Source organism: Cucurbita pepo, chromosome LG14, assembly GCF_002806865.2.
Source record: "Cucurbita pepo subsp. pepo cultivar mu-cu-16 chromosome LG14, ASM280686v2, whole genome shotgun sequence".
NCBI classification, from domain to species: Eukaryota; Viridiplantae; Streptophyta; class Magnoliopsida; order Cucurbitales; family Cucurbitaceae; genus Cucurbita; species Cucurbita pepo.
The window spans coordinates 3,850,499-3,876,247 of NC_036651.1; the positions used below are offsets into that span (position 1 = coordinate 3,850,499).

The following is a 25,749-nucleotide window of genomic DNA, read 5'->3' on the forward strand; positions in this document are numbered from 1 at the left end:
CTATTGTTTAAAAATTATAACGCTCATTATTTAATTTGCAGGATTTTTACTCTATCCTTGGAGTGTCCAAAAATGCCAGTAAATCTGATATTAAAAGTGGTATCTAACTTTTCCTTAGAATCTATTGAACTTTTTGGTTTTTGTGTTGCTATTTTTGCATGTCTTGAACATCTACCCCCCTCCCCACAGTCGAGGGGGGGAAAAAAGGGAGGCTTCTCTCTCTTTCTTGTTTTATGCAAATTTAAGGCAGCAAGCAATACGTTGAATCTACTTGTAGCAACAAGTTATTAACTCACAATTGGTTGCGATAAACTGTATTTTTTCTTTAGGATTTGAGTTTTCTTTTAGTCATTACAAGTACTGTTAGTGATCTCTCCTGCATTTAGGACTTGGGCAAGGCAAATTAACTCATCAAATAATAAATATTCAGATAAATAGAGTTTGAAGACCTTTCAAGACCTTTCACTGCTTATCTATGACGACTTGACATTTCTTTGACCAGTTTTATAATAGTTGATTCTGTCAAGTCCTTATTGGATCAGGTGGCATTATCCTGTCAACATGACATGGGCTTTGTTCATGTTCCGTTGAATTTCTTTATTTATTTATTTTTTTTAAACGCCCCATTTTCTATGCTTTCATTATTATTGGGCTGTATTTCACTGCATGTTGATGTCTCTTATCTTTAATGCATAATGAAGTATCGTTTACTCTATGTTTCCTTCAGTGTTATGATAGGAATAAGAATTTGAGGAGCACATTGGTAGAGATATGGTTAGGGACTCATGCTAACGAACTTTCCTCACACTCCAGCTAATTACTAATATGATTCTGATAAACACCCCATCATAAATCTGACGTCGTATATTTGGGGAGAATGGCTATCTGATTCTGCTTTTGCTTAACCAAATATACATCATACATGTTGTCTCACATTAAATAAAGCCTTGTGTGCATTTGTATTTGTGACAATGAGAAACGAAAAGTCCATGAAAGGATAACGTCCAAAGAAAGAACCTACTTTTTTTTATACGGAGAATGAGTGTCACCTATTAGAAAGATTAGTTAATATATTCAAACTGTGAAAGAGATATAGTGGTGCTTAAGCCCGGTAGAATCAAATGTTAGGTGATTATGTTCTTGGAGGTGGAACAAGTATGCCAATTCAAGACATGGATCTAAGGAAGGGACTTCTTCTGATGTATATTTGATTTGTTACTTTTTTCATCTAACTTAATACTGACTCCTAGATATGTCTCATCCATTATATATTACCTTATCCCTCATGATATGATATTTTGCACTCTTCAGCTTACCGGAAACTGGCTAGGAGTTTCCATCCAGATGTGAACAAGTAAGTTATCTAACTTCCTTTTAGGGATGAAAAAACTAGGCAGTGGTACAGATTATAATAGACATGACAGGGTCCCACTTTAACCTTGTTTTTCCGATCTTAGTTTTAGTCATTCTTTATTTTCCTATTCAGCGGTAGTTCAGTTGAATAATATGTATTTTTTAACTCGTCGTTTTATGTTCAATCAGAGATCCTGGGGCTGAACAAAAGTTCAAGGAAATTAGTAATGCTTATGAAGTAAGAAGAGTATTGTAGCTCATGTTTGTGTTTAGATTTGACAGTTTGAGTATGACCCATGGCAACTAATATCCCTGGAATTCACCTGTTTCAGGTCTTGTCTGACGATGAGAAACGCTCACTCTACGATAAATATGGAGAGGCTGGCCTTAAAGGTGCTGGTATGGGCATGGGGGTAAGTAATTCTCTGATGGAAATATGAAAAATATATTTATGAAGTTTCTTTGCCTGACTTCTGTTCGTCTGCACTTCTTCAGGATTTCAGTAATCCTTTTGATCTCTTTGAGTCTCTATTTGAGGGCATGGGTGGCATGGGCGGTATGGGAGGTATGGGCATGGGAGGCAGAGGTTCAAGGAGTAGAGCAGTTGATGGACAAGATGAGTATTACAATCTCGTGTTGGACTTCAAGGAGGCTGTTTTTGGTGTCGAAAAGGAGATTGAGATTAGCAGACTGGAGAGCTGTGGGACTTGTGAAGGATCTGGTGCTAAACCTGGAACCCAACCAACGAGATGTAGCACATGTGGTGGTCAAGGGCAGGTCGTCTCATCAGCCAGGACTCCTTTAGGTGTCTTCCAGCAGGTCATGACTTGCTCTTCATGTGGCGGATCTGGTGAAATATCCACACCTTGCAACACATGTTCTGGGGATGGGCGAGTACGGAGGACAAAGCGGATAAGTTTAAAAGTTCCAGCAGGCGTTGATGGTGGTAGTCGTCTAAGAGTTCGAAATGAAGGGAATGCAGGAAGACGAGGTGGATCTCCTGGGGATCTTTTTGTTATTATCGACGTTACACCTGACCCTGTCCTAAAACGTGACGATACCAATATCTTGTACACTTGCAAAGTGTCCTACATCGATGCCATCTTGGGCACTACCATCAAGGTTCCAACTGTAGATGGCATGGTTGATTTGAAAATTCCTGCGGGGACACAGCCAAATACAACACTCGTGATGTCAAAGAAAGGAGTTCCTCTTCTGAACAAAAGGAACATGAGGGGAGATCAGTTAGTTCGCGTGCAGGTCGAAATCCCGAAAAAGTTGAGCAGCAACGAGAGGAAGTTGATCGAGGAACTCTCGGAATTGAGCAAAGGCAAAGCTGTGAGCAGTAGAAGATAATAGCGGTTGCATTGAAGAAGTAAAGGCAGATCAGAAAGGAATTGGAAGGATTGATACATGTAGGTTGTAGCGTAGTAGGTAATTCAATATTATTAGTACAATTTTGTCAACAATATTATGAATGAATATGATAGGAAGAAATGTAACTCAAAGATGAACACTCTTTGATCAACAATATTTCAGTACAGACATATTCTGGACCTGGTGGGATTGGTTTACTTAAATAACCCTCTTATTCTTCTCCCCAATCTGACCGCAGATTTAGAAAATGCACTTTTTTGGGAACTTTCATTTCTTTACCATAGTATTCATGTTTTGTAGGGGATAGTGTTTAGTGCTGATTGTTCGTTGCAACCAATTTGATATTATTATTGTTTTTGTTATATATATATATGTATATGTATATATTTATTTATTCACTTACTTAGTAAATAAATCCGAGGCTCTAGAGAAGTCGGAATAGGAGTAGAGAAAATATCTCGAACCAATGGTCAAGTACTAGGTGTTGAATATCAAGATATTGATGGTGATTTTCAAATGATTTTTTTGTGTTGTCGAAGAAGGCGCCTCCTTCTCGTGCCAAAGGTATTTTAAATAAATATATATATTTACGTACTTTGTAAATAAATATTTATTTATTTATATATGGAATACTATTTTATAATATTAAAATTTTAATTTTTAGAAATTGGTTCAACCATTTATTATTATTATTATTATTTTGTTCGGAAATATTATTGAATTTATTATAATGTTTTGTATTTTTTAATAGAAATTATATTGGAAAATGTAATTAAGTATTACAAAAATTCTTTGAAATTAATATTTTTTTAAAAATTATATAAAAAGATGGAGAAATTAAATTCCACGTGTGAATTTCCTATTAAATGAGAAAAAAATTCAAAATTAAAGGAGAAATTTCTGTAAATGAAAATCGAAATAGGAGGGCAGGTGGGATCAGGGGGGTTCGAATCCCATCCAACGTGAATTTCCTCTGTCTTTTAAAAGGAAATTAAAAGAGAAAAAAAAAGGAGAAAAAAAAAAACTTTAATGGGCTTCTGAGTGGGCTTAGTGTAGCATCAACCGCGGTCCAGCCCGATTCTTGGCAACGCTTTCGTCGCGTCTTGCAGGGTTCCGTTTCAATCCTTCTCCGCCTGCTGTTCATAGACGCTCCTGGGAGGAACTGCGCCAAGCGAAGAAAGCAAAGCCAAGAACATGGGAAGCAGACTCGGGAGAAGAGTTATTCACTTCGCTAATCTTCCAATCAAGCTTCTTATGCCAACCTCCTTCACCAACATCACTGAAATTGCTCTCAAAACCATTCCTTCAGCTTCCAAAATCGAAATCAAACGCGTCCTTGAGAGCCTCTACGGCTTTGAGGTCGATAAAGTTCGTACTCTCAACATGGACGGGAAGAAAAAGAAGCGCGGAGGTCTTTTGATCGCAAAGCCTGATTACAAGAAGGCTTATGTTACTCTCAGGAATCCCTTATCAATCTCTCCGGACGTGTATCCGATCCGGATTATTGAGGAGGACAAGAGGAATATGAATAAACAGTCTAAGTTCAGCATTGTTGAGGAAGGCGAGGCCAAGAGGCATTGGCTACATGAGAAGGAGCCTGTGGAATTCAAATCTTACAAGGGTTTTGCTAATAGAGGCCGCCGACAAACTGGCAGTGCTGAAACTATTGAACCATCGACTAAGTTTCCTTGGAGTAGCATGAGGTCTGGTAGGTAGTGTGAAGAAACGTATCCCAGTTACTTCTTAATTGTGATCTGTTTTGGATTTTCTTCTTCTTCTAAACGATAATAGTGTAATAGGTTGATGAGCTTAATGATAAATGTTTGATTTTCTAATTATGAAATGAACTTGTTGGCCCTCTTATGGGTTGTTTTGCAGGAGGAAGTTCTGTTCTGTTGCTTGAATCAATAAATACATTAGAGTTGCATTTGTATTATTCCCACGTATTCTGTGGATTCTAGTTAGATAATTCCTGAATGTGTTGTGGGTTCATCATCAAATATTCGATAGCAATATTGTGGTTATAATGACTTGACAAATGCCATTACATGCTGTATGAAAAAGCTCATTACGTAGAACTATTTTTTCTGTAGTCTTTGTAGCTATTGGAAAGAGAAAGATACAAAAAATCCATATTCTATATTGTTCTTGTTCTTGGTGAAAGATGTTCTTATGGAAAAGAAAGGATATATTGTCTGCATTCTGCTAGGTAAACAATATAAAAGACCTGGAGTTGTATCTCTATACAGCCACAGGACAATCATGCACAAGTGAAGTAGAATAGCAACTTCTTTGAACCATTTATCTTTTGAGGAATCTGATCTTCAGGTCAGTGATAATCTTCGTCTTAAGCTCATTCGAGAACTAGTCTGGCTGGATCTCCGATGGGCAGGTTCATCTCCATCAACTCTTGTGTGGAAGGAATTCTTTATCTTCTTCCAACCAAATCCCCAACCTGTTACATTTTTCTGTTTGTTGTTTAGTTTTTCATACTCTTGTTGCAGCTCTGAGTAGTCACTTTGCAGCTCTGCCATCTGTGCCTTCACGCTCTCGAGTTCTGCCTTGAGGTTTTTAATCTCTCTGTCTGTTGATAAGTGGTTTTCATCTTGATCTGAGTTATCACTATTAGGTGCTTTCTCCTTTTCTTGCATTGCTGACCTCATCTTCACTTGCTCTGAGAAAAGAACCTGCATATTCACTCAGAACCATTGTGATCACCACTTTGAACTCTAAACTATTGACCCACTACTTATACAAAGTAGAAAAGATGTAGAAATCTAATATTATAGTCTTCTTATATGTCTAATTACTTCCCTGTTCTGACTGCCAACTATATAAGCAGTGAATACATTCTTCCTTATGCCAATTGTATTAGTATTACTACAATGGAACATAAATGGGTCTTTTCTACTAGGNTGATATTATTATTGTTTTTGTTATATATATATATGTATATGTATATATTTATTTATTCACTTACTTAGTAAATAAATCCGAGGCTCTAGAGAAGTCGGAATAGGAGTAGAGAAAATATCTCGAACCAATGGTCAAGTACTAGGTGTTGAATATCAAGATATTGATGGTGATTTTCAAATGATTTTTTTGTGTTGTCGAAGAAGGCGCCTCCTTCTCGTGCCAAAGGTATTTTAAATAAATATATATATTTACGTACTTTGTAAATAAATATTTATTTATTTATATATGGAATACTATTTTATAATATTAAAATTTTAATTTTTAGAAATTGGTTCAACCATTTATTATTATTATTATTATTTTGTTCGGAAATATTATTGAATTTATTATAATGTTTTGTATTTTTTAATAGAAATTATATTGGAAAATGTAATTAAGTATTACAAAAATTCTTTGAAATTAATATTTTTTTAAAAATTATATAAAAAGATGGAGAAATTAAATTCCACGTGTGAATTTCCTATTAAATGAGAAAAAAATTCAAAATTAAAGGAGAAATTTCTGTAAATGAAAATCGAAATAGGAGGGCAGGTGGGATCAGGGGGGTTCGAATCCCATCCAACGTGAATTTCCTCTGTCTTTTAAAAGGAAATTAAAAGAGAAAAAAAAAGGAGAAAAAAAAAAACTTTAATGGGCTTCTGAGTGGGCTTAGTGTAGCATCAACCGCGGTCCAGCCCGATTCTTGGCAACGCTTTCGTCGCGTCTTGCAGGGTTCCGTTTCAATCCTTCTCCGCCTGCTGTTCATAGACGCTCCTGGGAGGAACTGCGCCAAGCGAAGAAAGCAAAGCCAAGAACATGGGAAGCAGACTCGGGAGAAGAGTTATTCACTTCGCTAATCTTCCAATCAAGCTTCTTATGCCAACCTCCTTCACCAACATCACTGAAATTGCTCTCAAAACCATTCCTTCAGCTTCCAAAATCGAAATCAAACGCGTCCTTGAGAGCCTCTACGGCTTTGAGGTCGATAAAGTTCGTACTCTCAACATGGACGGGAAGAAAAAGAAGCGCGGAGGTCTTTTGATCGCAAAGCCTGATTACAAGAAGGCTTATGTTACTCTCAGGAATCCCTTATCAATCTCTCCGGACGTGTATCCGATCCGGATTATTGAGGAGGACAAGAGGAATATGAATAAACAGTCTAAGTTCAGCATTGTTGAGGAAGGCGAGGCCAAGAGGCATTGGCTACATGAGAAGGAGCCTGTGGAATTCAAATCTTACAAGGGTTTTGCTAATAGAGGCCGCCGACAAACTGGCAGTGCTGAAACTATTGAACCATCGACTAAGTTTCCTTGGAGTAGCATGAGGTCTGGTAGGTAGTGTGAAGAAACGTATCCCAGTTACTTCTTAATTGTGATCTGTTTTGGATTTTCTTCTTCTTCTAAACGATAATAGTGTAATAGGTTGATGAGCTTAATGATAAATGTTTGATTTTCTAATTATGAAATGAACTTGTTGGCCCTCTTATGGGTTGTTTTGCAGGAGGAAGTTCTGTTCTGTTGCTTGAATCAATAAATACATTAGAGTTGCATTTGTATTATTCCCACGTATTCTGTGGATTCTAGTTAGATAATTCCTGAATGTGTTGTGGGTTCATCATCAAATATTCGATAGCAATATTGTGGTTATAATGACTTGACAAATGCCATTACATGCTGTATGAAAAAGCTCATTACGTAGAACTATTTTTTCTGTAGTCTTTGTAGCTATTGGAAAGAGAAAGATACAAAAAATCCATATTCTATATTGTTCTTGTTCTTGGTGAAAGATGTTCTTATGGAAAAGAAAGGATATATTGTCTGCATTCTGCTAGGTAAACAATATAAAAGACCTGGAGTTGTATCTCTATACAGCCACAGGACAATCATGCACAAGTGAAGTAGAATAGCAACTTCTTTGAACCATTTATCTTTTGAGGAATCTGATCTTCAGGTCAGTGATAATCTTCGTCTTAAGCTCATTCGAGAACTAGTCTGGCTGGATCTCCGATGGGCAGGTTCATCTCCATCAACTCTTGTGTGGAAGGAATTCTTTATCTTCTTCCAACCAAATCCCCAACCTGTTACATTTTTCTGTTTGTTGTTTAGTTTTTCATACTCTTGTTGCAGCTCTGAGTAGTCACTTTGCAGCTCTGCCATCTGTGCCTTCACGCTCTCGAGTTCTGCCTTGAGGTTTTTAATCTCTCTGTCTGTTGATAAGTGGTTTTCATCTTGATCTGAGTTATCACTATTAGGTGCTTTCTCCTTTTCTTGCATTGCTGACCTCATCTTCACTTGCTCTGAGAAAAGAACCTGCATATTCACTCAGAACCATTGTGATCACCACTTTGAACTCTAAACTATTGACCCACTACTTATACAAAGTAGAAAAGATGTAGAAATCTAATATTATAGTCTTCTTATATGTCTAATTACTTCCCTGTTCTGACTGCCAACTATATAAGCAGTGAATACATTCTTCCTTATGCCAATTGTATTAGTATTACTACAATGGAACATAAATGGGTCTTTTCTACTAGGGCTATGAAAGGGAGAATGCATGGAACGATTATTGTTATTAATATATGAGTAGGAAATGGGACTTAGGGAAGATGCTTCTACAATTTGCTTTTTGTTGATGATCTTAATTTAACCTTGTTTGAAGATATGTTATGCAGTATATTGTATTTGTGACAAACCTTATCTCTTTGTCGGGAAATAAGGGCAATTGGTTTTAGTAAGCCATATTCCTTTTTGTCTACACCCTTTGAGAGCCTATGGGCAGCCTTTATGTTCTGATGCTTCTATCTGCTCTGATTCTTCTATCTTTGCTTGTTTTAATTACATTCTACAGTGTAGATATGTTGCTGGGATTTTAAACTAGATTACTCTAAGTTATAGGGCTTATATAATGTCACCTGAACTATAGTTCTTAGAGGCAGTCGATCATTTTGTGCAGCATGCACACAAGCATCAAGCGACAGTTTCTCACAGTTCATGATTTTGCATAGCTTTCTCCGATCGTGCTCAAATAGTAAAGGATGAGTCTGTAGAGGAGAACAGTCTGTAAGTCTCTAAAGCGATTTTTTTTCCTTTCGTTCCAAGCATGTATAATTTGCAGCAAATGAGAACATTATAAAAACAAGACAATCAATATGCAACCTTGATGTAGGTGTCAATGGCTCTGTATAATCCATCATGACAATGCCTTGCATTTTCTGACAGTGAGTTGGCTAAAGTTTGAAACTTAGCGATGGAGAGATTTGGATCACTTGCAAGTTCAGCTAGGTAATTGTCTATGAGCTTACACACATTAGAGTTCCCAATTCTATGTTGCTGCTGTTGTTGTTCAAACAGTGAGTAATATTNCAATCCTTCTCCGCCTGCTGTTCATAGACGCTCCTGGGAGGAACTGCGCCAAGCGAAGAAAGCAAAGCCAAGAACATGGGAAGCAGACTCGGGAGAAGAGTTATTCACTTCGCTAATCTTCCAATCAAGCTTCTTATGCCAACCTCCTTCACCAACATCACTGAAATTGCTCTCAAAACCATTCCTTCAGCTTCCAAAATCGAAATCAAACGCGTCCTTGAGAGCCTCTACGGCTTTGAGGTCGATAAAGTTCGTACTCTCAACATGGACGGGAAGAAAAAGAAGCGCGGAGGTCTTTTGATCGCAAAGCCTGATTACAAGAAGGCTTATGTTACTCTCAGGAATCCCTTATCAATCTCTCCGGACGTGTATCCGATCCGGATTATTGAGGAGGACAAGAGGAATATGAATAAACAGTCTAAGTTCAGCATTGTTGAGGAAGGCGAGGCCAAGAGGCATTGGCTACATGAGAAGGAGCCTGTGGAATTCAAATCTTACAAGGGTTTTGCTAATAGAGGCCGCCGACAAACTGGCAGTGCTGAAACTATTGAACCATCGACTAAGTTTCCTTGGAGTAGCATGAGGTCTGGTAGGTAGTGTGAAGAAACGTATCCCAGTTACTTCTTAATTGTGATCTGTTTTGGATTTTCTTCTTCTTCTAAACGATAATAGTGTAATAGGTTGATGAGCTTAATGATAAATGTTTGATTTTCTAATTATGAAATGAACTTGTTGGCCCTCTTATGGGTTGTTTTGCAGGAGGAAGTTCTGTTCTGTTGCTTGAATCAATAAATACATTAGAGTTGCATTTGTATTATTCCCACGTATTCTGTGGATTCTAGTTAGATAATTCCTGAATGTGTTGTGGGTTCATCATCAAATATTCGATAGCAATATTGTGGTTATAATGACTTGACAAATGCCATTACATGCTGTATGAAAAAGCTCATTACGTAGAACTATTTTTTCTGTAGTCTTTGTAGCTATTGGAAAGAGAAAGATACAAAAAATCCATATTCTATATTGTTCTTGTTCTTGGTGAAAGATGTTCTTATGGAAAAGAAAGGATATATTGTCTGCATTCTGCTAGGTAAACAATATAAAAGACCTGGAGTTGTATCTCTATACAGCCACAGGACAATCATGCACAAGTGAAGTAGAATAGCAACTTCTTTGAACCATTTATCTTTTGAGGAATCTGATCTTCAGGTCAGTGATAATCTTCGTCTTAAGCTCATTCGAGAACTAGTCTGGCTGGATCTCCGATGGGCAGGTTCATCTCCATCAACTCTTGTGTGGAAGGAATTCTTTATCTTCTTCCAACCAAATCCCCAACCTGTTACATTTTTCTGTTTGTTGTTTAGTTTTTCATACTCTTGTTGCAGCTCTGAGTAGTCACTTTGCAGCTCTGCCATCTGTGCCTTCACGCTCTCGAGTTCTGCCTTGAGGTTTTTAATCTCTCTGTCTGTTGATAAGTGGTTTTCATCTTGATCTGAGTTATCACTATTAGGTGCTTTCTCCTTTTCTTGCATTGCTGACCTCATCTTCACTTGCTCTGAGAAAAGAACCTGCATATTCACTCAGAACCATTGTGATCACCACTTTGAACTCTAAACTATTGACCCACTACTTATACAAAGTAGAAAAGATGTAGAAATCTAATATTATAGTCTTCTTATATGTCTAATTACTTCCCTGTTCTGACTGCCAACTATATAAGCAGTGAATACATTCTTCCTTATGCCAATTGTATTAGTATTACTACAATGGAACATAAATGGGTCTTTTCTACTAGGGCTATGAAAGGGAGAATGCATGGAACGATTATTGTTATTAATATATGAGTAGGAAATGGGACTTAGGGAAGATGCTTCTACAATTTGCTTTTTGTTGATGATCTTAATTTAACCTTGTTTGAAGATATGTTATGCAGTATATTGTATTTGTGACAAACCTTATCTCTTTGTCGGGAAATAAGGGCAATTGGTTTTAGTAAGCCATATTCCTTTTTGTCTACACCCTTTGAGAGCCTATGGGCAGCCTTTATGTTCTGATGCTTCTATCTGCTCTGATTCTTCTATCTTTGCTTGTTTTAATTACATTCTACAGTGTAGATATGTTGCTGGGATTTTAAACTAGATTACTCTAAGTTATAGGGCTTATATAATGTCACCTGAACTATAGTTCTTAGAGGCAGTCGATCATTTTGTGCAGCATGCACACAAGCATCAAGCGACAGTTTCTCACAGTTCATGATTTTGCATAGCTTTCTCCGATCGTGCTCAAATAGTAAAGGATGAGTCTGTAGAGGAGAACAGTCTGTAAGTCTCTAAAGCGATTTTTTTTCCTTTCGTTCCAAGCATGTATAATTTGCAGCAAATGAGAACATTATAAAAACAAGACAATCAATATGCAACCTTGATGTAGGTGTCAATGGCTCTGTATAATCCATCATGACAATGCCTTGCATTTTCTGACAGTGAGTTGGCTAAAGTTTGAAACTTAGCGATGGAGAGATTTGGATCACTTGCAAGTTCAGCTAGGTAATTGTCTATGAGCTTACACACATTAGAGTTCCCAATTCTATGTTGCTGCTGTTGTTGTTCAAACAGTGAGTAATATTCTAGGAGCCTTTGCACTACTTCTATGTCATGCATAGTGCGTTCTTGTGAACTGAGGAGCAAGTCATTGATGAAAATCAAAGAATATGACTGTTAGTGAATTCGATAAGCGTTGGAGACTTCTAATCGGTACGTATTGAGCTTCTAAGAACAATACTTACTTTGGCAAGTTTCCTTGGTCATAACTTGTACAACTAGGTATTAAAATATCAATCACATTGGCATCCTCCAACACCATTCCGATTCTTTTCTCTAGTTCTGATACCAAAGCTGCTGATGCAGAATGCACCCTTGCCATCTTTAGCATTTGCAACAAGAACTTGCAAGAAACTGCTTCTCTTTGAGGAGGAAGTATGCTTAGTAGGCTTTCAATAATGGATTTATGTTCTTTGTTGTATCCAATTCCCAGTTCATCTTTCCTACAACTCAAAGTACTTGCTTGCATGTCACTTTTGTCCTGTGTATATTCTCCAAGTCCTGTTTCCATTTCAATGCCTGGCAACCACTTCCTTGCATACTGCTCTATGCTTTTCCCTACAATCTCTGGCTTTATACCTTTGGCTCTTATTGCAGTTATAATTCTTGTGTAGTAGTCTATGCGAAGTGTGGTTAAATCATTTAGCCACCACGCATCTTCACTGACTGTATCTCCTACTATGTTCTCTCTAGAGAGTTTCCGAGCTATCGAGTCACAGCATCGCCTCACAATTTGAAGATTTTCAGCCCATGGAGAAAGTCTCTGACAAGTTTTGAGAACAGCCAGTGACTCTTTCCATGATAAAAGGACTGCAAATGTGAGGAAGGACTCTGTCTTGGATATAAGGTTTCCATCTTCATATTCCTCTGTCATCTCCAAAAACTCTGATGCACATCTTAATGGGGCTACATTGCCCGAGTTCAGGTCGACTGGGAAACCATAGCAGTATTTGAGAACCATTTCAAATGTTTCCGATCCACCGGGGAAGTTTTCAAGCTTTAGGTCATATCCCTGGGTTGAGATCGAAGATTGAAGTTCCATTCGGACTATGTAGCCACATTTTGAGATAAATGTATACTGTTTCAAGAAAGGTCGAGGTGAGAAGCTTATCTCTTACATTTTGGTTTATCATTGAGCAACTAGAATGATCTTACACACCGAAATTTTAGTCGGATAGAAATTGAGAAATAGAAACGATCGAGATCTTAGTTAGTCTTTTTGTTCATTCTTGATTCTTTAGGAAGAATGGCTCCAATAACTCTTTTACTGCATTCATGTTTAATATCATATGAAGCAGAGTTGTATATTTGCATATAGTTAGTTGGTTACCTTGTGAACATTGAAGGTGATCTCTTGAACTTGAATTCTCAAATCTGTTGGGATCTTAGTGGTGATAAACCTGCAAAGGGAAGACCAGAGATTGTATTCAAAACACTAAATGCCAAGTATGCATAGAGAAGCCTTAATCCATTTCATAACTCTAGATTCTAAGATGAACTCAAGGTTCTCTACCATGCTTCATCTTTGTTGTTGATGCAATCAGCTTCGGTGATGAGTTTGTTCGGAATCACGATCCTCTTGTCGTGAACTTGCTCGACTCCTTCCGAATCGTTCTTGGTATTTGGCATTTCAATGAGAGACTTTGTGTCCCTCTGTCTCTCACCGATGAGTTTGTTCGGAATCACGATCCTCTGGTCGTGAACTTGTTCGGCTCCTTCCGAATCGCTCTCAGTATTTGGCATTCCAGTAAGAGACTTCATGTTCCTCTGTCTTTCACTGATGAGTTTGTTCGAAATCACGATCCTCTAGTCGTGAACTTGCTTGGCTCCTTGTGAATCTCTCTTGGTATTTGGCATTCCAATAAGAGACTTCATGTTCCTCTGTCTCTCACTGATGAGTTTATTCGGAATCACGATCTTCTGGTCGTGAACCTAGTCAGCTCCTTCCAAGTCGCCCTTGGTATTTGGCATTTGAGACTTCACGTTCCTTGGTCTCTCTTATGGATTTGATCTGGTTTGAAAGGGGGTCAATGTAAGGGGGAAATAAATGCAACGGAAGCAAGTATATGTGGCTGTGATGGAAGGCATCCACTAAAGAGGGTCCATGGAAATGCTCATCCATTTCTTGTTTCAATATCAGAGACAGTGGTGGGAGATTGATATTGTGCCTCATTTATGAGGGAGATGAAGAATGTTGGGTATCATATCACCACATTTTCTTCCATCTTCCTCTACCATAACTCAACCAGTGGATATCTGTGGATTAGTTGTTAATGTTCAATGTTTATTAGGAAAATGCCACTTTGTTGACTCCGCCTTTTTTTACCATATCATTTTTCATTTTTTCTGTTCGGGATAGATATTTAGATCTCTAATTTCTGGAATGTCTTTTTCAAAATTCATAAAAATTGTTCTACACTGATTTATTCAAAATTTTTTAGATAAACTGTGTTTGTATCAAATAAATTAATAGATCTTTGAACTTCTAATTTTGTATTTTTAACATACTTCAAAAATTTTAAAAGCTTCAAGTTTTCAGCTTTTTTATTTATGAAATTTTGCATTTAATAAATTATTGACATTGATAAAGTTTTTGAAATTTACAAACGGATTAATACAAAATTAAAATTATGACTTAGTACATGCACTTGAGCACTATTCACAAACTAAAATTGAAATTTAATCTAAAATTCATTAAAACTATGTGACAATTAATAAAATAGTTTGGAAAGACAATTTATATTAAATAATCATTTCAATAATATAAATAATTATACTTTTGGGGTAATGAGTTAAACAACTATATTTAATTAGTTTTTTTTTTCTTGGAAAAGTGTCCAATTACTAAATTCAGAAACCTCTAGATACTCAACGGACTAAAATACCCCTAATTTGAAATCTAATACCTATTAGTAAATCAAGATTATATAGCAAAAGGAAAAGAAAAAAAAAAAAAAAGATATACTCAAATATAATGTATAATACAGGAAAAAAAATTATGTATATACATATATATACACACAATCTGAACATAATTTTCCATGAACATAAAATATTTTTACCAACATTTCTATAAAATGGAGATCTCCCAACATTTCCATGAAGGATTTTGAAGTTCTTTGCCAAGGAAGGGGATCATCCCATTGTCAAAACACATTCACTAATCACACACTACTGTGTTAAGTTCCTAAGGGAGCCATAAAGTGGAAGAACATTTATGTACAAATGAGATGATCTATAAGAACATAAAATTTAAAAACAAACTATTTTAAGAGATTTGTAGAAAGGCAAAGGAGAAGAACCATACAAGACTACATAGCAACAGATCCATCCCCACCCTGCTGCCTAACTCTCAGAGTCAAATATATCAATATCAAGGTTCCCAAGCTTGACCTGCAAATGGCAAAATCATCTGATATAAAAGATTTCTTTTTTTGATGAACAATCAAGTTACCTACAGGTTGTTTCTTTTTATTTATTTAAAACTTTGAGTAGCTTATAGATAGATTGGATCTTGATTCTCTATAAGGATGGTATAGTTTATATCAAAAAAGCATTTTTTTCCCCCCTAAAAAGGGAAACAGAAAAAGAAAAAGGAAAAAGAAAAAGAAAAAGAAATGAAATGAGAAGGAAAAGGGTAGTGTTCCAAAAGTGCTAAAAAACAATTTTCAGATCTTACAAAAGATTTAAGAACATTTAAAAGTAGTCTAAGTATTTTAAAGCACTTTTTTCTCGAACCTCCTCCACCTATCCTCAATCAATAGCTATGCAGTAAAAGTCACTTGTGTTTTGGACTTTCTAAGATAAATTGCATTTTTTTCGTAAATGCCCAAAATTCAACTCAGTGATTGGACTGGGACCAAAATAAAGAAGATTAGGAATCTGGTACTCACAATACCGAGAAAAGAACAACAATCTTTCTTGAATCAAATGAAGCAGAACGTTTATATTTTCTCCACCTGTTGTTTGACGCGTCCTGAGCCCTTTCGATCCCTGATTTTTCTGATGAATAACAAAAGAAATTGAAGTATTGATAAAAGATTATTGAATTTTCCTTGTTGATTGAAATTTTCTATACAAGTTGTTTCGTTTTTCAAGCACTAGAAAGCAAATGCGTGCATACCTTTAGACGAGAACTTCAGCAACATTAGTCCATGATCCAACAAATATTGCATAAGTTTCGCCCCCATTTTAAGACTGGACTGTCTCTGCAGTACCTTCTCTATGCGCTGCAAGAGATGTAGAATACAGATCACACACCTTAGTTTGTAGAACTTCAAAACTTTTAAAAAAGTAAAATCAAACCCATTAAATTGATTTCAAATGATTAAAAAACATGTCTAGAGTGAATTTAAACATGATAAGAGTGGTTTAACTAATTTACAAATCAATTAGCTATCATTTTAGGATCATGATTTTCATTTTTTTAAAAGGAAAAGCCATCTCTAAAATTTGCGTAAATAGACGAGTTCAGTTACCACTAATGTACTCTCAGTTCTCAAGCTTTCAAAAGTTCCTTCACAGGATTTAGATGTTTTGAGCTTGTCCAGCTTGTCCTTGTCAATATCAATATTTACTATGCACGAGGAACAAGCATCACCAGCATTCACGTGTATGTCAATTACGTTCTGGCAAGTCAAGCGAGTATCTGAAGTTTCCAATGACATCCTAGTTTTTGTTGGATGGGTAACTTCCAGGAAGCTGAGGAAAGCCAAATGTGGATCACACTCTGGACTGTTGTCGAATCCCTCGGTACTTAAAAAGCTAGAGGAATCACGGGCCTGAACAAATAAAGAATATTTGAAAAGAAACTCTCGAGATATATAGCATAACTATAAGTGTGAATCATCAACTAAGGTAAATAAATATCTAAAATTCATTTAAAAATGATAATGTTTAGAGAAAAAAAAAAAAAAAGAAACAAAGAACATAGATATGCATTTCAAGGGCCAATAGGAGAAAGAAAATGACAACCACAAGTAAATAGGACTGTTTTCAAAGCAGTTTATCTTTTTTATTAGATAAAAACAATTGAAGAGATCTATATATTCATCAAATATAATAAAATAAATTCAATAGAAATAGATTAAACGAGCCATTGAATGGGAGAATAATCTGATTGGGCACTGATGGTTGTGGGCAAAGGACTACAAAAAAAAGTAAGAGATTGTGCCCTGTAAGGGGATTTGAAGTGAGAGGTTGGTGGGTTGATTTTGTTTTGCGTTTCTAAAGAGGATAGCTTTTTTACAGAAATAATTGCGAAACTAATAAACAATTTAGACCTTAATCAACTATTTTGAAAGCAATCAACATTGCTTTTAAAAAACAAAAGGTAACCAACATGATAAAGTAAGATAATAATTATAGATAATAGTTTGATGAAATTGAAGTTAGCTAATCAGTGATTTGATGTATAATTAACAAACAAAAATTTCAATGAAGTACAATAATTATGTATTTTTCATTACTAAGAACTGATATACGCGATCTAAATGCATCATTTGCTAGTTTTTTTCTCATTAAAAATTTTCTTTTCGGCTACTTTCATAAATTTCTTTAATTGCTACATCTGCCCTAGTTATTTTCTTCTTGCACAAAACAATGGCCCCAGACGCCATGTCCAAAAGAAGAAATGGTGAGCTCAATCAAGTTGTTACCACAAATAGAGAGAGAGAGAATACCAAAATATAGTGGAAAAGCAATACACCACAAAGGGCGAACTTACCAAAGAATTTTGGAAGGGGAACGAAGTCTTCTCAAAGAGAATTGGCAAAATTTCTGAATGGCGAAAACAATTAATTATCAGCATCATGCAACTGGAAATCTAAAACTACGGATTACTTCACTTACAAAGCGTAATTAAGAAAAATACCTAAAGAACAATGACGCTCCCTCTCGTCAAGCCTAGTAACTTTCGCTAGTTTTTCTTGAACGAGAACTTCATTCGACACAGCTGCAGTCTGAAAGGGAACGAAAAAGTGAAATACATTAACCAAAGCAACGCCAAAAGCAAAATGAGTACATAAGTGATAAAATCACAAAGCTCAAACGAATCTTCAGATTCTCATTTCTAAGCCAACAAAAAAACTCCAGCACAACAGAAATCTGTAAAACACGAATGAACAAACCAAATTTGCGAGTCTAAAATTACAGTGTGGAGGAAATCGAGAGGAAGAAGGGCTAATTGAAACTTGCTTTTGGTGATTTGATAACAAGCATTGAAAATGTCGACTTAAAACAAATGTAAGGCACCATTACCTGACACTGATTAACAGCCATTGCTGCGAAGCTAGAAGAGATCGAGTCCCCTCGGCTCTAGCCCCGGCCATTAAAAAGCCATCGAAAAATCAAATGGACAGAGACAGAGAGAGAAGAGCCATAGATATAGACGTTAGTACGTTGCATCGAAATCGAGAGCGCTTTTCTTTTTTATTTATTTATTTTATTTTATTTTATTTTATTTTATTTTTTGTCCCTTCTGATTGGCACGATTTGGCATAGCCCATGCTAGTTATTTTCTGACCAAAATGCCCTTTTCGCTTTTTTTTTTCTTTTTTTTTTTTTATTTCTTTTTGTGTTTTTTAATTGCGTCTTATTCAATAATAATTGATTTAAAACGCATAAAAAAAGCTACATAATGGTTAGGTTATATCTCAACTTTTTATTTTTTATTTAATATGAAAAGGCAAGAAAATAAATATTTAAATTTTTAAAATTTTTCAAAATGTTTTTATTTTTAAAAATATATGTATTTGGTATTTATTTCTTATTTTTATATAATTTCACACTTCTTTTTTTTTTTTTTTATTAAAAATACAGTAAATTTCGAGACTATCATAATTCAAATTTCAAGATCTCTTAAAGCATGTGAGTGATGACAAAATATGTTAAAAGAACTCGAGCGAGAAGAAAACATGTTAAACAGACCCGTATTAATTTGTGGGGGATTATTATCACTTTTAGAACCACTTCAAGACAAGTAGATATCATGATCATGTCGAAAACACAGAACTGTTGGGACCATCGAAATACTAATTTTAAATCCCAGTTCAAATAAGCATTATAGTATATTTTTTAGCCAGTTGAATTAGATATGTATCAATTTTATTTTAAAATTTTGAGTCGTAAAATAAAAGGGTTGAACGATAAATAAATGCAAAATAAGAATGTGATATTTTAAAATAAAATCATTAAGAAATATTTTCAAATATATGAACAAATACCTTTCCTTTTGTATTTTCCCTCCAACAATAATATATATATATAACACTACTAAATGTATAACGACCTAAACCCACAACTAGCAGATATTGTCATTTTTTGGTTTTTCCTTTTGGATTTTCAGCTTTAAAACGTGTCTAGCAGGGAAATGAGTCTTTTGTTCTCCTACCAATGTGGGGACATCACATCACAATCCACCCCCTTTAGGGTTCAGCGTTCTTGTTAGCACTCGTTCTTTTTTCCAATCGATGTGAGACCCCCACCAAATCCACCTTCTTTAGGGCCAGCGTCCTTACTGGCACACCGCCTCATGTTTACCCCCTTCGGGGAACAGCGAGAAGGCTAACATGTCGTTCGGTGTCTGGCTCTAATACCATTTGTAACGACCCAAATCCACCACTAGCAGATATTGTTCTTTTTGGACTTTTCCTTTCAGGCTTCCCTTCAAAGATTTAAAACACGTCTGTTAGTGAAAAGTTTCACACTCTTAAAACAGTCTTTTGTTCTCGTGCACCAGTTTCAACAATGATAATTAGCAATAACAATAAATTTAAGCAGCAATAATACAACAATGATAATTAATTAAGAGAGAGAGAGAAAAAAGTTTTTTTTTTTTTTTTTTAAAAAAAAAAGAAAATTAAGAAAACCAAAATTAGAATTAGAAAGTATGAAAGTGGGCCCAAAGGGGTGGGTCCCATCGAGTGCAGAAATCGAGGAAACTTTTCACGTGGGAGGGAAACAGGGAGAATGAGGGAATAGAGGAAAAGGATAGGGGTAAAATGGGGAAAATGAAAAACGTAGGGTATTTGTTTGAATTGCGCATGTGAAGGCCGAAGGCCGAAGACTGGTTGTTTTGTGAAGAAACAAAACAAATGTCCAAATCAAAATAAGCCTTCACGGGTTGCCAAACTGTTTCAGGCGCTCCTCACCTAAGTCCTACCCTCTCTCCTAGCCTCACGTTTGTCTTTCCAAACCAAACAAAACCTCCCTTTCTCCCCGAACAATTATTCGATGAGTTTGTCACTATATCTCCGTCGTTTTTTACAATGGAATGTATGAGAAAAGTATCTCAAACTTATATCGAGGAGTAAATATAGACATATAAAGTTAAAAGAGGCATTCAGGAAGCCACTGATCGCTTTTCTGGACAAGTTTCTATTAGTCCAGACCGACCAAACAAAACCTCCCTTTCTCCCCGAAGAATTATTTGATGAGTTTGCCACCGTATGTCCATCGTTTTTTTTACAATGGAATGTGTGAGAGAGAAGTATCTCAAACTTATGTCGAGGAATAAATATGGACATAAAAGTCAAAGAGGCATTTAGGAAGCAACTAGTCGCTTCTGTACAACGCTTCTATCAGACCAGGCCAACCACTACATAAATAAAGAGATCTATATACCAATTATGAGCGATGGCGAAGTCGTCAAAGGCACAGGGCAGGATCAAAGAGCTTAGTGGGAATGCTCGAGAAAAGAGCATATCAGGGGTTAGTGTGCCCTCCATCCCATCGTACTAATAATAATGAAGGGCTTTGATGCTAGCAATAGTCGAGATCATTCCTTTCCCCTGCTCGTAATAGATCGTTAAGTTTGTCTCCGTGGTATAACCTTGAAATCCTTTGGCTGCCATGCAAAGAGAAACATCCCTTTCTCCTACAACTCTGAAAAAATCATGAACTATAAGTTGGATGACCTCTTGAATTTGAGCTTTTCCTGAAGTAATTGTGAAGCATCGTTACATAAATAAATAGAGAGTAGAAACTAGCAGGACAACAAACCAGCATAATACGAGTAACAGCCAGACCGTAACATTTCGATGGTACCTTCTTACGACTTGCCAATTCACTCGACCGACGGCAGTTCGGACCCTACGTGAACGACAAACCCGTCAACGTTTTATAAGGTTCATAAGTAACTGGTAACAAGAAAAAAAACATTGTTCCTTGTAAAGCTACTCCAATACCCTCAAGATTCAACTATCACGACATCACGAGACTAATTAATGCAACGGCGTTTGTTATCTTTGTTACAAATCATGGAGAGTCGTCGCCGCCACCACCCCCACCCCCCTCTAAAAATGAACCTTCGAGCTTTACCTAGCACGTTCGGTCCCATGAAGGACACAGTCACTACCCAAAACTCCTAAACTTATAGGTGCCCTCCGCCCTCGTTCGTCCCCTCCCACAAAAAAATGCGTCATATATCGCCCGATTTTCTCGCTCGCCCAACAGGGTCTCAAAGAAAGACACGAAATAACTTGGGATCTTGCTCAACATCGACCGAATAAGTGTGTGTGATTTTTTTCCCCTTTAGAGAAGACCTTTTTTCCACCAAAGAATCCCAAAAGGTCTAACTCTTCGAATTACCACTTAAGGGCAACCCCAAGTAAGAAGAAGTGAGCTGACACACCTCACAACCAAGCTTAACTTGGAGGGCAGCAATTTAAGTCACTATTTGAGCTCTTACCCTGGTAATCTTAATGTCAAAATCACTTCAAAAAACGACAAAAACCTATTAGGATTAACAAACGACTTTTCCTAACCCGAATATAAAAGGAAAGTGTCATCTTCAAACTCAAAGGCGAATCGACTCATTCCCCACCTTAAACCCCTCAATCTCCCCCGTCTCGATACATGTTGACATTACACCTTTTCCATGTGTTCCTAATATGCAAGTTCCACAATAACAAGTCCTTACACAAGTTCCTTACACAATAACTACTCTCAAGCAGACAACCACAAGTAGTCTAAGAAAGTATGATTAATTTGAGCAAACCTTTCGTTAGCTCGAGTGGTCCCTTTAAATAGCAAGATTATCCCCGCCAAGCGTAGGCAATGTCCTAGATCTGAAAGGAAATGTCCAAGAAATACTAAGCTTGTTCAGTTTAACCATATAAGTGGATCTACATTATTGGTTTTTATAAATTGTTTTGAGGCAAACGAGAACAAGCTTAGTATTTAGTGAAAGAAATAGAATAAAAGTAGTCTTCATACCTCTACGTGTGTGCCAATTGCTACAGACTTGTTTCCTCTCTTCGGCCGTAAATTACATTATTTCCTCTTTTCTCAGGAAGTGCACTAAGCTTCATTGAGAAACATTCTCATGATGTCCTTCATCGAACTGATAGGACTCTCATTCTGTAATGGTCGAGTTGGTGCCACGTTCCAAGTGTACAATCTGGGGAAAGAAAAGATATGGCAGGACATACCTTTATGATGTAAAGAAAAGATATGACAAACATATCATCTCCTCGCTACATGCTCGACCCGAACAGAAGGAACTTCGATTTACACTAACGGTGTAGCAACAAATGCAATACCCCGTCTCCATACCATCACATCATCTCTTGAATGATGTTTAGAGCATAACGTAGCAACAAATGCAGTACCCCGCCTCCATACCATCACATCATCTCTTGAATGATGTTTAGAACATAATTAGTAACGTGCGTTGTTCTAGGCTAGATAAGGTTTGAGATTTTTCATCACGTACGGTATAAACATACATATTTTATGCATGAGAATAAGGACAATAGTGATTCTAATCAACAAACAAACTAGAGAGAAAGAAATAGAGAGAGTACTCTACCATGTGAGCCATAGACAAAGCATTTTCTCAGCTGTCCTCCTTCTGATCAACAATGCTAGAAGGCAAACCCAGCGTTTGATAAGTAACGTCATCTGGAATTATTCCATCTGCTCTCATTTCATCGAACAGTTCGTGTGCTTTGTCAATTATTCCAAGTCTAAGAAACCCAGAAATAAGAACAGTGTAAGTTATCACATCCGGTGTAAGATTGGCTCTCTTCATATCATCAACCAAAAACCCGGCAAGATCCAAGCGTCTTAACTTGCAGAATCCATCAATTAAACAAGTGTAAGTAACAACAGTAGGTGAACATCCTTCATTTGACATTTTCTTAAACAAAGACAACGCCTTCTTCATGTCTCCGGTTCTACTAAATCCAGCGATCATGGACGTGTACAAAATCTGATCCGGAATCATGCCTTTTACAATCAATTCATTAAATAATTTATATGCCCAATATGTTTCATTCCTCTGGCACAACATGTTAATAATAATAGTAAACGTGACCGTGTTGGGTGCAACTCCTAGTCTTTGCATTCTTTCAAACAGCATTAATGCTTTCTTCATATTAGAATGCTTTGCAAAACCATCTATAAAGGTACTATAATGTACAACCCCTGGAAGAATATTCAACTTTAGCATTACAGGGAAAAGCTCCCACACTTTTTCCAGCCTTCCTTCCTCACACAACCTCTTCATGATTATATTGTAGGTGTATGAGTTAGGCATAATACTTAGATCTTCCATATGAATCATAAATTTCAGGGCCTCCTCCAATTGCCCTTCTCTGCAGTACCCGTCAACGATAAAATTGCAAATCATCGTATCAGGCAAACCACAATATTTTAGCATAAAATTGAAAAGTCCTATCGCTTTATCGAAATGTCCCATCTTGCAAAACCAACGAATCATTCCACCAAAATCGAAAGCATCAGGACATAAATGATTGTCTACCATCTCATCCAAGAGCTTGTAAGCATTATCCATATTACCATGAGAACAAAATCCTCTAATCAAGATGTCATAAACAATGAAATCACATTTGTAACCAAGTTTCTGAAGTCTACGGAAAATATCTAGGGAAACATCCATCAATCCGCTCTTACAAAAACCATAAATCAGAGACGAATAGCTGACTAAGGATGGTTTTAATCGATGAATCTCCATTTCCTCAATCAGATTTAGACCTTTCTCGATTTCCCCTTTCTTGCAGAACCCATCAACTAAAATACTATAACTATATGCATCTGGTAGTATTCCATAACCCCTCATTTCCTCCAAAACCTTCACAGCTTCCTCTATCTTACCCTCTAAACAAAATTTATAAAGAATCGGATTGTAACAATAAGCATTAAGAGGTTGGTTTTTGAGTCTCAAACTTTGAATGAAGAACAAAGCAGACTGAACAGAAACTACTTTACAAAGTGCACGGATGTAAATGCTGTATGTTACAACAGTGGGTGTCTCACCACTCATCATTAATTCCTCAAGGAAAAGGGTTGCTTGTTCAATGTTGATATCACGCCCATTTAGTCCTTGGCAATAGAAGTTTATCATAATTGTGTAGGTATACACATTAGGATTTGGGCCAGAAGTTTTCAAATCCTCAAACAAACATCTAACAAAATCTTCTTTGTTTGCTTCAGCCAAACACTTAAGCAAAAAATTGCACGACGAAATCTCTGGCTTAATCCCCATTTTCTTAGCTTGAATAAACACATCCACAGCATTCTCAACCATTGAATTACCAGAGAAAACCTTTATAAGCATGTCAAACACAATTCTTAAGTTCCCCACATCATAATTTGAATCCATAAGAAATGGGAGCAATGCAAATAAATCCTGCTCAGCCTTCCTAGTGTGGCAAACAATATCTCTAAGAAGAGAGTAAACTTCCCTCCGCATACTCGCCAGTGAAAAAACATGAACCATAATTCTAAATGCATATAGAGAGTTAAAATACCCATAATGTTTCACGGCGGTCGAGAATCTTACCTGCCTCGCCACCGTCCAGTTCAAAGATTTTAGAACACGAACAACTAAAGGAAAGAGCTGCCCCTTCCTCCAAACAACTGAACAGTTTCTTGTGGCGTTAGCTTCATGAAAAGCTTTAATATGAGCTACTGGACTTTCATCAAACACTTGGTCTTCAACCAACAACACCGACAAGGAAGAATAGCACGCTCTTCTCAAGAGATGGTGGTGAAGAACTCGATTATGGAGGAAAAACAACAACTCAGATGAACATACTTTCGAACATGGGCAAAAACCCATGAATGAATAAGATGAACTTGATTAAATTTTGCTTCCGGAGGCTAATTCCCAACTCTCTGGAGGTCTGAAAATTAAGCAATGAGACAGAAATGGATAATTTCGAAGTTGAAAAAGGTTAATCTACCTTAGCTACGAAGTGAAAGACTAGGCGCTGCAGGGGTTGAGGGATTGTGCAGAGAAAATACCCATCTCCGGTAGTCGGCTATCAGAGGTCATTGTCTCACAAACCGGGCGGCGGTGGTTTTAGCACACCCAAAATCATGAACCAAAAACACCCATTGTAAATCGAACTATACGTAAATTCAATTTTTTTTTATGAACCAGAACCAGAACACATCCCACTGGTTCTAAAAAGATTTAGGGTTATTTTTAATTTTATTGGATTTTTTTATCGTTAAATTAATAAAATATATTTATAATTTTTAAAGGTTCTATAATACCCTTGAATTTCCAAAAAAAAAAAAAAAAAATTAAAAAAATACTGATTTTGGAACAAAAACATTAGTATTTATATAAATATTCTTTAAAATTAAAAATTTTAATTAATACAAAAATTTAATTAATACTTTTTTTACTCTTATTAAAAAAAAATCGTCTATCGACCTCTTATATATTATCTCTAAATTTTTAAATTTTGTTTTAAAAGTTTTCCAGTACTTTTAAAACCATGGACTATTGTAAAGATATTTTCTTTTTTAAATATTTTAAAAAGTTTATGTGAACATATTTTTAATTTTTTTAATTTTTTAAGACTTTTAAAGTTACATGGTTATTATTGAAATTTTTTATAATTTTTTTTTTATATTTTTTAGACAAAAGGTTTAAGGAAATTTTTATTAATTTTTTTATTTTTTACCATAATATCCGAAAGTTTATAAATAGAAATATCAAACTTTTTATATTGTATCATCTGTAACTTTAAATTTTTAATTTCATCGATTTAAACATTAAATTTGAACAAATTTATATAAATTTACACGTTAATGTTTCAATTTTCATTAAAATATTATTCTATACA

The 25,749-nt window shown here is 36.1% G+C and overlaps 8 protein-coding genes across 18 annotated transcripts in view; 4 read left to right on the forward strand and 4 right to left on the reverse strand.

Moving 5' to 3' along the window:
- Positions 1–2,949, forward strand: part of LOC111810578 (chaperone protein dnaJ A6, chloroplastic-like) — a 5,473-nt gene extending 2,524 nt beyond the window's left edge. For both annotated transcript variants that reach the window (XM_023697304.1, XM_023697303.1), the window contains exons 4-8: positions 42–99; positions 1,312–1,354; positions 1,543–1,591; positions 1,686–1,766; positions 1,849–2,949. In XM_023697304.1, the coding sequence (XP_023553072.1) occupies positions 42–99; positions 1,312–1,354; positions 1,543–1,591; positions 1,686–1,766; positions 1,849–2,709 (1,092 nt within the window). In that variant the 3' untranslated portion in view covers positions 2,710–2,949. The remainder of the gene's footprint in view (positions 1–41; positions 100–1,311; positions 1,355–1,542; positions 1,592–1,685; positions 1,767–1,848) is intronic.
- An 893-nt stretch (positions 2,950–3,842) lies between these two features.
- LOC111810580 lies at positions 3,843–4,666 on the forward strand. Its single transcript, XM_023697306.1, has one exon. The coding sequence runs from the start codon at positions 3,925–3,927 to the stop codon at positions 4,444–4,446; it is 522 nt and encodes a 173-aa protein (XP_023553074.1). The 5' UTR covers positions 3,843–3,924; the 3' UTR covers positions 4,447–4,666.
- Positions 4,667–6,419: 1,753 nt separating this feature from the next.
- Positions 6,420–7,243, forward strand: LOC111810290. The gene has a single exon (XM_023696981.1). The coding sequence runs from the start codon at positions 6,502–6,504 to the stop codon at positions 7,021–7,023; it is 522 nt and encodes a 173-aa protein (XP_023552749.1). The 5' UTR covers positions 6,420–6,501; the 3' UTR covers positions 7,024–7,243.
- A 66-nt stretch (positions 7,244–7,309) lies between these two features.
- On the reverse strand, positions 7,310–9,037 carry LOC111810291 (BTB/POZ domain-containing protein DOT3-like). The gene is made up of 3 exons (XM_023696982.1): positions 8,844–9,037; positions 8,600–8,728; positions 7,310–7,994 (listed from the first exon to the last, which is right to left on the reverse strand). Exons 2-3 carry the CDS (start codon positions 8,678–8,680, stop codon positions 7,632–7,634), a joined length of 444 nt encoding a protein of 147 aa, XP_023552750.1. The 5' UTR covers positions 8,681–8,728; positions 8,844–9,037; the 3' UTR covers positions 7,310–7,631.
- A 23-nt stretch (positions 9,038–9,060) lies between these two features.
- LOC111810293 lies at positions 9,061–9,867 on the forward strand. The gene has a single exon (XM_023696984.1). The coding sequence runs from the start codon at positions 9,126–9,128 to the stop codon at positions 9,645–9,647; it is 522 nt and encodes a 173-aa protein (XP_023552752.1). The 5' UTR covers positions 9,061–9,125; the 3' UTR covers positions 9,648–9,867.
- Positions 9,868–9,933: 66 nt separating this feature from the next.
- LOC111810292 (BTB/POZ domain-containing protein DOT3-like) lies at positions 9,934–13,808 on the reverse strand. The gene is made up of 6 exons (XM_023696983.1): positions 13,161–13,808; positions 12,978–13,047; positions 11,833–12,725; positions 11,468–11,723; positions 11,224–11,352; positions 9,934–10,618 (listed from the first exon to the last, which is right to left on the reverse strand). The coding sequence occupies exons 1-6, from the start codon at positions 13,406–13,408 to the stop codon at positions 10,256–10,258; spliced, it is 1,959 nt and encodes a 652-aa protein (XP_023552751.1). The 5' UTR covers positions 13,409–13,808; the 3' UTR covers positions 9,934–10,255.
- Positions 13,809–14,662: 854 nt separating this feature from the next.
- Positions 14,663–18,016, reverse strand: LOC111809675. Its single transcript, XM_023696054.1, has 7 exons — positions 17,906–18,016; positions 17,520–17,607; positions 17,373–17,425; positions 16,126–16,428; positions 15,771–15,876; positions 15,541–15,649; positions 14,663–15,040 (listed from the first exon to the last, which is right to left on the reverse strand). The coding sequence occupies exons 1-7, from the start codon at positions 17,924–17,926 to the stop codon at positions 14,959–14,961; spliced, it is 762 nt and encodes a 253-aa protein (XP_023551822.1). The 5' UTR covers positions 17,927–18,016; the 3' UTR covers positions 14,663–14,958.
- A 1,267-nt stretch (positions 18,017–19,283) lies between these two features.
- LOC111810273 (pentatricopeptide repeat-containing protein At1g63330-like) lies at positions 19,284–25,058 on the reverse strand. 10 transcript variants are annotated; one of them, XM_023696934.1, is made up of 4 exons: positions 21,863–25,058; positions 21,645–21,714; positions 20,270–20,737; positions 19,284–19,310 (listed from the first exon to the last, which is right to left on the reverse strand). In XM_023696934.1, exon 1 carries the CDS (start codon positions 24,729–24,731, stop codon positions 22,485–22,487), a length of 2,247 nt encoding a protein of 748 aa, XP_023552702.1. In that variant the 5' UTR covers positions 24,732–25,058; the 3' UTR covers positions 19,284–19,310; positions 20,270–20,737; positions 21,645–21,714; positions 21,863–22,484. The 10 variants fall into 10 exon arrangements, with proteins under 10 accessions (XP_023552702.1, XP_023552703.1, XP_023552704.1 ...); XM_023696935.1 differs by having other exon boundaries at positions 19,289–19,305; XM_023696936.1 differs by lacking the exon at positions 19,284–19,310 and having other exon boundaries at positions 19,923–20,737; positions 21,863–24,795; positions 24,856–25,058.
- Between the last annotated feature and the right edge of the window lie 691 nt (positions 25,059–25,749).

What these genes read in the sequence shown, in the direction of transcription:
- LOC111810273 (XM_023696934.1), bottom strand. Translation starts at nt 24,731, where the DNA reads ATGGGTTTTTGCCCATGTTCGAAAGTATGTTCATCTGAGTTGTTGTTT.
- LOC111810292 (XM_023696983.1), bottom strand. Translation starts at nt 13,408, where the DNA reads ATGAAGTCTCTTACTGGAATGCCAAATACTGAGAGCGATTCGGAAGGA. An exon ending in TCACCTTCAATGTTCACAAG is followed by an intron (nt 12,726 to 12,977) that starts GTAACCAACTAA and finishes TTCTTGAAACAG; the next exon opens with TATACATTTATCTCAAAATG. An exon ending in GACCAAGGAAACTTGCCAAA is followed by an intron (nt 11,724 to 11,832) that starts GTAAGTATTGTT and finishes CTTGCTCCTCAG; the next exon opens with TTCACAAGAACGCACTATGC.
- LOC111810290 (XM_023696981.1), top strand. Translation starts at nt 6,502, where the DNA reads ATGGGAAGCAGACTCGGGAGAAGAGTTATTCACTTCGCTAATCTTCCA.
- LOC111810293 (XM_023696984.1), top strand. Translation starts at nt 9,126, where the DNA reads ATGGGAAGCAGACTCGGGAGAAGAGTTATTCACTTCGCTAATCTTCCA.
- LOC111809675 (XM_023696054.1), bottom strand. Translation starts at nt 17,926, where the DNA reads ATGGCTGTTAATCAGTGTCAG. An exon ending in GAACTGAGAGTACATTAGTG is followed by an intron (nt 15,877 to 16,125) that starts GTAACTGAACTC and finishes CATCTCTTGCAG; the next exon opens with CGCATAGAGAAGGTACTGCA. An exon ending in GCTGAAGTTCTCGTCTAAAG is followed by an intron (nt 15,650 to 15,770) that starts GTATGCACGCAT and finishes GTTATTCATCAG; the next exon opens with AAAAATCAGGGATCGAAAGG.
- LOC111810580 (XM_023697306.1), top strand. Translation starts at nt 3,925, where the DNA reads ATGGGAAGCAGACTCGGGAGAAGAGTTATTCACTTCGCTAATCTTCCA.
- LOC111810291 (XM_023696982.1), bottom strand. Translation starts at nt 8,680, where the DNA reads ATGAACTGTGAGAAACTGTCGCTTGATGCTTGTGTGCATGCTGCACAA. An exon ending in CTCTAAGAACTATAGTTCAG is followed by an intron (nt 7,995 to 8,599) that starts GTGACATTATAT and finishes GTGAATATGCAG; the next exon opens with GTTCTTTTCTCAGAGCAAGT.